Here is an 8,233-nt window from a genome sequence, read left to right on the forward strand (position 1 = left end):
CACGTTCAGGCAACCTTGTTTCAAATGCAGATACAAGGCAGGGGGCTGAGGAAAGCCTTAATGATCTGGCTCAGGAGTAGTTCAATATCGAGGTATTTCACTTTGGCAGATAAAAAGCTGGAAAGAACCCTGGCTTCTCTTTTTTAAATAAACCCCAGCTGGGCGCATGCGCCCCGAAGGGTGCCGGAACTGTGTTATCATCGAGATGCGAAGCTAGATCGTCTACTTCCACAGATGTACGACATTTTGGGTCCTGGCAAAAAAAGTTGAAAGCGGCTGAGACCACTCTCAAACTGGAGTGCACCACTCACACCGTCAGAGCAAAAGAGCTTCTCTTGGAGCGACAAAAGCAAGTGGCGGAGAGAATCTGCGATGCGTCCGTAGATAGAACAGCATCGGAAGAGTTGCACACCTCCTTGCCCTCACTTGAGATGGCGACTCTGCGGGAGACTCTAGCCGACTTCCCTCAGACGCCAGGAGGGGGCGCGGCCTCGCGACAGTCGGTTCGGAAGTGGGTGAGGTGTGGGACGCTGTGAGTTTGGACTGAGCACAGGCGCTTCGTTATTCTGGGACGCGAAGGGCTGGGGTCTCGTGCCCCTTGTCTTCTTCGTGTGTTTCTCAGCGTCTCTCCTCACCCAGCGCCTGGCCTCGCGGTCTCCTCGTTGAGAGCCGCTCCCGGGTCCGGCCCCGGGCGGGCGGCTGTCACCGCGCTTCGGGCCGGACGATGCCCAAGAAGCTGCTCCTGCTGCCCCCGCTGAACCCGCACTCGGCCTTCCGCGCCCCGCGAGCCCACCCCGCGGCCCCGCCAGCCATGAACGCCGCTCGCACCGGCTACCGCGTCTTCTCGGCCAACTCCACGGCCGCCTGCACGGAACTGGCCAAGCGCATCACCGAGTAAGCGGCGCCCCCGGGGCCGGGGATGCCCCCTTCGGCGCGGGGCCCCTGCCGGGGCGTCCTCGCACCCCCCCTCCCCCTCCGCGGCCGAGGGCAGCTGGGAGCCGCCTCCTTGGGGGCAGGGGGGGGGGTCGTGCCGTTTCAGAGCTGGACCGACTCCCGGAGGGGCGCGAGCCACCCCTTTCCCCCAGTGTCGCGGCTGAGAGGCTGTGAGCCGACTTAGTGAATTAGCGTCCCCTCAATTCTTTGGGCCATCCCCCTTTTTTCATCGCCGCGCTCCTATCCCAAGGCGGTGGGAGCCTTCCTAACCCTTGGAGAGGGGCGTCTGCCCCGCTCACCCCGGCTGGAGTTGTCCTCTGGCTCTGACCCCCGTGTCCTAATGAGAGGTCCTTGCACAGACCAAAGGTGCGGGCAGGTGGGGCAGGGCAGGGCGGGGGGTCCTTGCACAGACCAAAGGTGCGGGCAGGTGGGGCAGGGCAGGGCGGGGCGAGAAGACAGCCCTAGGGATCGGGCTGGGGGCGGTGATAGGCCAGCCCTGTGTGGAAGTCAGCTTGAGGTTGGATCGGCCCTTCCCAGTCCTTTGACCCAAAGAAGCGTTTGGTCAGAGGTGGCCTTTGGGATCGCACAGCTCTGGGATGCCTTCTCAGGCTTGACAGTTAACAGCTCCGCGACGTCAGGCAGGAGTCCTGATTTTCTTTTCTTTTTTTTATTAGCTCATGTTTGCAGTACATAGTGATTACATTCGTCATCGGGAGTGGGTACACATCTATGGAGCACATCTTGGTTTTCTTACTTCCTCTTCCCCCTCCCAAAACTTGATTTTCCTAAACTGCCTTTGTAAAATGGTCGTGAGTCTGTTTATGGGGACATTGTGCCCCTGACAGAGCTAGTGGAGTGCAAGCGCCTAGAACAATGCAGGCACATAGTGGCCCTGTTTACTAAGAGACCCTTTTTTCTCGTTGCCACTTTTGGAGGAACCCAGAGTCCTACTTGTTAAGAATATAAAACACACAGTGAATGCTTTGTCTTTTAACAAAGTCATTTTCACATTCTAAGCAGTTAATCTAATAAATGATTTCTCCATGAATTTTCAGGGCTGGTCAATAATTGCAGGAAATCATTTTGAGGCAGAGTTTCACTGTGTAGTTTAAGCTGGCTTTGAACTCACTGTGTAGCTCAGGCTGGCCTCAAACTTACGCCAGTCCTCCTGCCTCAGCCTCCTGAGTGCTGGGATTACAGGTGTGCACTCCCACACCTGGTTTGCTTTTTTGTGTTTTTTTTCCTTAGGTTCTTTCTCACTATATTCAAAAGGTTTGAAGCTACTGTAAATGATTTTTGTAAATACTTCCTGATCTGTTTTTTTTTTTTTTTCTGTTTTTTTGTTTGTTTTGTCTTTTCTTTTTGAGACAGGGTCTGGCTATGCAGTTGAGGCTGGCTTTGAGCTCACTTTGTAGCCTCCAGGCTGGTCTTGAACAAAGAACAATCCTCCTGCCTCAGCCTCCCGAGTGCTGGGATTACAGGCGTGTGTCACCACGCCTGGCTCCTTGACCTATTTTATATTGAGTTTCTAGTAAAATTTGGGTGGATATGAGTGTGTATTTTATTTCTGGCTGTACTGAAGGTTGAACCCAGGGTCTTGCATGTGCTGAGCAAACACTGTACCACTGAGCTATACCTGAACCTCTCAGTAATGTTTTACTTGGAGAACAAAGATTTTACTTGAAAAGAAAAAGTTTGAAAATCACCAGAGTGGATGACCCTTGAAGTTACAATTTCTTTTTTTGTTTGTTTTGAGATTGTGATTCGTAGGCCGGTGTGGTGGTGCACGCCTGTAATCCCAGCACTTGAGAGGCTGAGGCAGGAGGATTGCTGCGAGTTTGAGGCCAGCCTGAGCTACAAAGTGAGTTCCAGGCCAGCCTGAACTGCATAGTGAAAACCTGTCTCAAAAAGACCAGGAAAAAAAAAAAAAAGAGAGGTTGTGATTTCTAATTCTTTTTGGATCTGAATTTCAAAAATGGATCTTTAAACTTTTTTGATTACTTTAGCCAACAAAAGAGATGCATTACATTACTTTTCTAGGACATGTATATATATATAAATTAAATATGAGGTTTTTGTTGTTTTGAGACTGTTTCTGTGGCCCACTTTGGCCTTGAACTGGTAAACTTGCCTCATCTGGGATTACAGGCATTGCTTCCACACCCAGCCACATGTGGTTTTTTGTTTTTAGGGTTTTTTTTGCTTTGTTTTGTCTTTTTGAGACAGGATCTCACTATGCAGTTCAGGCTGGTCTTGAACTCACTTTGTAGACCAGGCTGGCCTCGAACTCACAATGATCCTCCTGCCTCAGCCTCCTAAGTGCTGGGATTACAGGCGTGTGCCATCACACTCGGTTTTTGTTTTGTTTTGGTTTTTTGGTTTTTTTGCTTTTTGAGACAAGGTCTCACTCTCTAGTTCAATCTGGCCTTGACTTCTGTCAGTCCTCCTGCCTCTGCCTCCCAACAGGTGGGACTACAGGCATACCACCACAGCTGGATACATATGTGTTACTCTTAATCCACATGTGTATTTCATTGAGTTTCTCCATTGAGTTTTTTACTAATCATTTTTTCATCTGCTCTTGCACTCTTGTTTTAGCTAGAGTATTAAAAATATTGAGAAAATATCCATAGCATGGGTAATGTGATAGCTCCATGCTGTAATCCCAGCACTTGGGAGGCTAAGGCAGAAAGATTGCTGTGAGTTTGAGGCCAGCCTGGGCTACAAAATGAGTTTAAGGCCAACCTGAACTGCTATGAAAACCTGTCTCAAAAAGACCAAAAAAAGACTAAAATAAATAAAATAAAACTTGCCATTTTAGCACATTTTAAGTGTATAGTTTTTTGACACTAAACACATTCACAGTATTGAGCAGCTGTCACTACCATCCGTCTCCACATGTTCATCATTCCAGCCAGTAACTCTACACCCTTGTTATATGAACTCTCCATTCTCCCCTCCTCCCATCCTCTGATAACTTCTTTTACTTTCTGTCTTGAATTTCTGTCTTTACGTAGTTCCTGTATGTGAAATCATACAATGGTTGTTTTTTTGTGTCTGGCTTATTTTACTTGGCATAATTTTTTCAAAGTTCACATACAGCACTAGAATTTCATTCCTATTAAGTGTAATAATACTCCATTCTATGTGTATACCTGGCTGGAGTATTTTAAAATAGATTCTGTCTTTATGTCATATCATTTTGCTTGTAAAGTCATAGTGCTATTAAAAACTATTTTTTTACTTGTTGGGTTTTTTTCCAAGTGCTGAGGTCACGGGCGTGCCCTACCAGGCCCAGCATGATAAAGACTTTGAAAACCACTATTTTTTAACATTATATAGTATCTAATTCTTGTTTGTATTTCTGGTTGTTAAAAAAAAATAGCTTTTTGTGTGTGGTTGGTTTATTTATTTATTTTTGCAGTACTGAGGGTTAAACCCAGTTTTGTGCATGCTAGGCAAGCACTTAAGCACTGACCTATATATCCTCAATCTTTTTTAAAAGATTTTGAGACAGAGCCTCACTAAATTGACTACATAGGCTTCCAACTTGCAATCCTCCTGCCTCAACTTCCCAAATTACTGGGATTATGAGTGTGTGCCACCATGCTGGGCATGAATTAGACTTTATTTTGTTTTTGTTTTGTTTTGAGGTGGGACAGGGTCTTACTTTGTAGTTGAGGCTGATCTTGAACTCACTATGTAACCCAGCCTGCCCTTGAGCCTTCTGAGTGCTGCTAGGATTATAGGCATGCACCACCATATCCATAAACATCTAGATAGTTTTTTGTTGTTGTTTTTCTTTTTTGGTTCCGGGAATCGAACTCATGACCTCAGGCTTGCCAGGCAAGTGCTTACGCTGCTGAGCTACGTCCCCAGCCCAGTTTTTGTTATTTTTTGATTTTCTTTTTTTTTTTTTTTTTGCAGTGATTGAGATTGAACCTAGGGCCTTGCACTTGCTAGGCAGGTGCTCTACCTCTCAGCTATAACCTCAGCAGCTCCGATCTACAGCCTCAGCTTAGACTTTCAAAATTGTTTTGGAAACAATGCCTGTCTAGTTCTTTGAGTCTTTTTGTTAAAATATATGCATATGAACTGGATTTTAAAAATCTTAATTGCCTTTTTCTTTTGGCCTGTAGGCGACTTGGTGCTGAATTGGGGAAATCTGTTGTATACCAAGAGACCAATGGAGGTAAGTTATTTCTTTCTTTTCTTTTTTTTTTTTTTTTATAAAAAAATATAAAAGAAGGCCATTTATTATGGGAGAAAAGAGAAGAGAGAAGCAGACAGCTACTCCAGACAAGCAGGGAGCATTCAGAAGTGAAATACTCAGTAAGTTGTTTCTTAAAAATCTTTTCTACTCTCCAATGTTTAGTCAGCTGGCAATTTTTTTAAGCCTGCATGCTATTACAAAACAGTAAAGCAAGAGTGGTGATACAAGCCTGCAGTCCTGGCACTCTGGCAGGCTTAGGCAAAAGGATCACAAGTTCAAGTCCCACCTGGATAATTTAGTGATTTAGGAAGATCTTGTGTCAGAATACAAAAATAAAGAAAGGGCTGGGGATATAGCTCAGTGTGAAGGCCCTTGGTGCAATCTTTTCAATCCTTAATACTCCCCCCCCCCACAAAGAAAAGGACAGAGAAAGAGGCAGCTATTACTCAGAAACATTTTTTGGTTTTATGAGACTAGTTCTTACTATATATTTCAGACAGAAGCGTTTTATGTTTGACATTGAAGGTATGCATATTTGTTTTGTACTTGCCTAGGGCCTGACCTCCTTGTTCTCTTCTGATGTCTCCTTTCTTCCACAGTGATACAAATATCCTGTTGTTTTAAAATGAAAAAGGAGATAATACAGGTCTTTTTGAGACAAGGTCTCGCTATGCAGTTCAGGCTGGCCTTGAGCTCACTTTGTAGCCCAGGCTGGTCTTGAACTCGCAACGATCCTCTTGCCTGAGCCTTCCGAGTGCTGGGTTTAAATTAATCAGAGGAATGGTTGTTTTTTTTTTTTTTTTTTTTTGGTACTAGGAATTGAACTCAAGACCTTGCACTTGTCAGGCAGGTACTGTGCCACTGAGCCATCTTCCCAGCCCAAATTATTTGTGTGGGGTTTTTTTGTTCGTTTGTTTCGTTTTATTTTGTTTTGTTTTTAGGTACCAGGAATTGAACTCAGGACCTTGTGTTGCCAGGCATGCACTTGTGCCACTGAGCTATATCCCCAGCCAAATAATGTTCTGTCCAGTTTTTTTTTTTTGTTTTGTTTTGATTTTAGTACTGGGAATCGAACTCAGGACCTTGCGCTTGCCAGGCAGGTGCTTGTGCCACTAAGCTACATCCCCAGACCCTATATCTTCTATATTGGTTTGTATTTGATAAATACTTCTTACTTTCATGAATACGTACATTTATTTGTTTTAGAAGGTCATCAAATGACATCAGGAGCAATCTGATGCTTATATAATCCAAGCAAAGAGAGGGGCTAAGGCAGGAGGATTGCTAGTTTAAGTGCAGCCTGGGCAATTTAGCAATTTAACAAAACTCTGTCTCTAAAATTGTTTTAAGGCTGGGTGTGGTGGCCCACGCCTTTAATCCTAGCACTGGGAGACTGAGGCAGGAGGATCGTCTCGAGTTTGAGGTCAGCCTGGGCTACAAAGTGAGCTCCTGGTCAGCCTGAACTGCATAGTGAGACCCAGTCTCAAAAAGACGTATGTACGTACATACATACATACATACATCCATACATACATAAAAAATTGTTTTTTAAAAAAGAATTGTTTTAAAACCCAGCTGTGATAGTCCAACTGTAATCTCAACATGGGAGGCTGAGGCAGGAAGATCGTGCAATTTGAAGGCCAGCCTGGGCTACATAGTGAGTTTAAGTCCAGCCTGGACTGTAGAGCAAGAGCCTGTCTCAAAAAAACAAAACAAAACAAAACAAATTTTTAAAGGGCTAGAGGTATAGCCCAGTGTGAAAGCTTGGGTTCAATTTTTCATCTGACTCCCCCTCAAAACGTCTGGGGATATGGCTTAGTGGTGGAGCACCCTCAAAAGAAGACCTCTTTAAATTTTCCATCTTTAACTTTTTTTTCTTTATAGACTCTCACATTGAGTTGATAACCCACTTTTGCTTCCCTCTGGGTTGTGTGAAGAACTGTATTGTAATATTAACTGAGAATGCTTGAAGGTGCTTTGCTGATGGCTAGTGCTCCATAAATGCTGTATTATAACCCTCCTACTGTGGCCACATACTTCAGATTATAGTGTTCTTATTCATTGCAAAGGCAGAGTGGTGCAGGATCCTTTTGAATTATTTTTGCAAATTTCGAAGCCTAGGTGCTTTTCCTTTTTTGTCTACAGTTCCCTTTCTAAGATGTAACTGTCTGTAAAGAGTTTGCTGAGATTAATTATTAAGACTTAGTGATGGGTGGGGTCTAAAAAAAGCAAAGCTCAAGAGAAGGAAAAGATAGTTTAATGGGTAGTTGAGTGGAAAGTACACATTCTCAGGTATATAAGTCGCATGTGTTTAATTAACCCCACGTATTCTTCATCAGCTTCCACACTTTGAAGCTTTTTCCTTGGTGACTTGAAAACTTTATTAGCCAGTCTCATTCCTGTAATCCCAGCACTTGGGAGACTGAGGTAGGAGGATCGTCATGAATTTGAGGCCAGTCTGTGCTACATAGTGAGTTCAAGGCCAGCCTGAACTATATAGTGTTTTATTTTGTCTCAAAACAACAACAAAACAAAAACTTCACTGCCTGGGGAAATCAGGAGATATTAGTATCTAAAATCTGAAGCTGAATGTAGATAGGTGAAGTACTGTCTTTAGCAATCACCAGTTTAATTCCTAGTGATGTGTTAGGGGATCTCATGAAGTGAAGCGCTTAGGAAAGAGAAGACTGGAAATGAAGTTCCTTTTCCCCACCTCTCCATGATTGGGTTAGGCCTACTTATCTCTCTCTCTGGAGCAATAGCTTCCAGCAGGCCTTCCTGTCTCCGTTGCTAGCAGCTCTAAGTCCATTCTGCCTACCTCTACCAGACTAGTTCTTTTCTGTTTTGGCAGTACTGAGAGTTGAACTCTGGGCCTTTACACTGAGGTACATCACCAGCTCTTTTTCATTTTTTTACTTTGAGACAGTATTGCTAAGTTGCTCAAGCTGGCCTGAAACTATGATCCTCCTGCTTTAGCATGGGATTACAGGTATGCACCACCACATCCAGCTTCCACCAGAATGTTTATAAAATGCAAAGTTTTTGACTTATTAATCCTTCCTTAGTACAAGTTGAGTATCCTTTGAA

The 8,233-nt window shown here is 44.4% G+C and overlaps 1 protein-coding gene across 1 annotated transcript in view; it reads left to right on the plus strand.

Moving 5' to 3' along the window:
* Positions 1-221: 221 nt before the first annotated feature.
* The window catches only part of Prpsap1 (phosphoribosyl pyrophosphate synthetase-associated protein 1), a 36,449-nt gene continuing 28,437 nt past the window's right edge, over positions 222-8,233 (plus strand). The window contains exons 1-2 of the mRNA XM_005407435.2: positions 222-894; positions 5,073-5,125. Of these exons, the coding sequence (XP_005407492.1) occupies positions 725-894; positions 5,073-5,125 (223 nt within the window). The 5' untranslated portion in view covers positions 222-724. The remainder of the gene's footprint in view (positions 895-5,072; positions 5,126-8,233) is intronic.

Source organism: Chinchilla lanigera, unplaced genomic scaffold, assembly GCF_000276665.1.
Source record: "Chinchilla lanigera isolate Chin_1 unplaced genomic scaffold, ChiLan1.0 scaffold00105, whole genome shotgun sequence".
In the NCBI taxonomy this organism is placed as follows: Eukaryota; Metazoa; Chordata; class Mammalia; order Rodentia; family Chinchillidae; genus Chinchilla; species Chinchilla lanigera.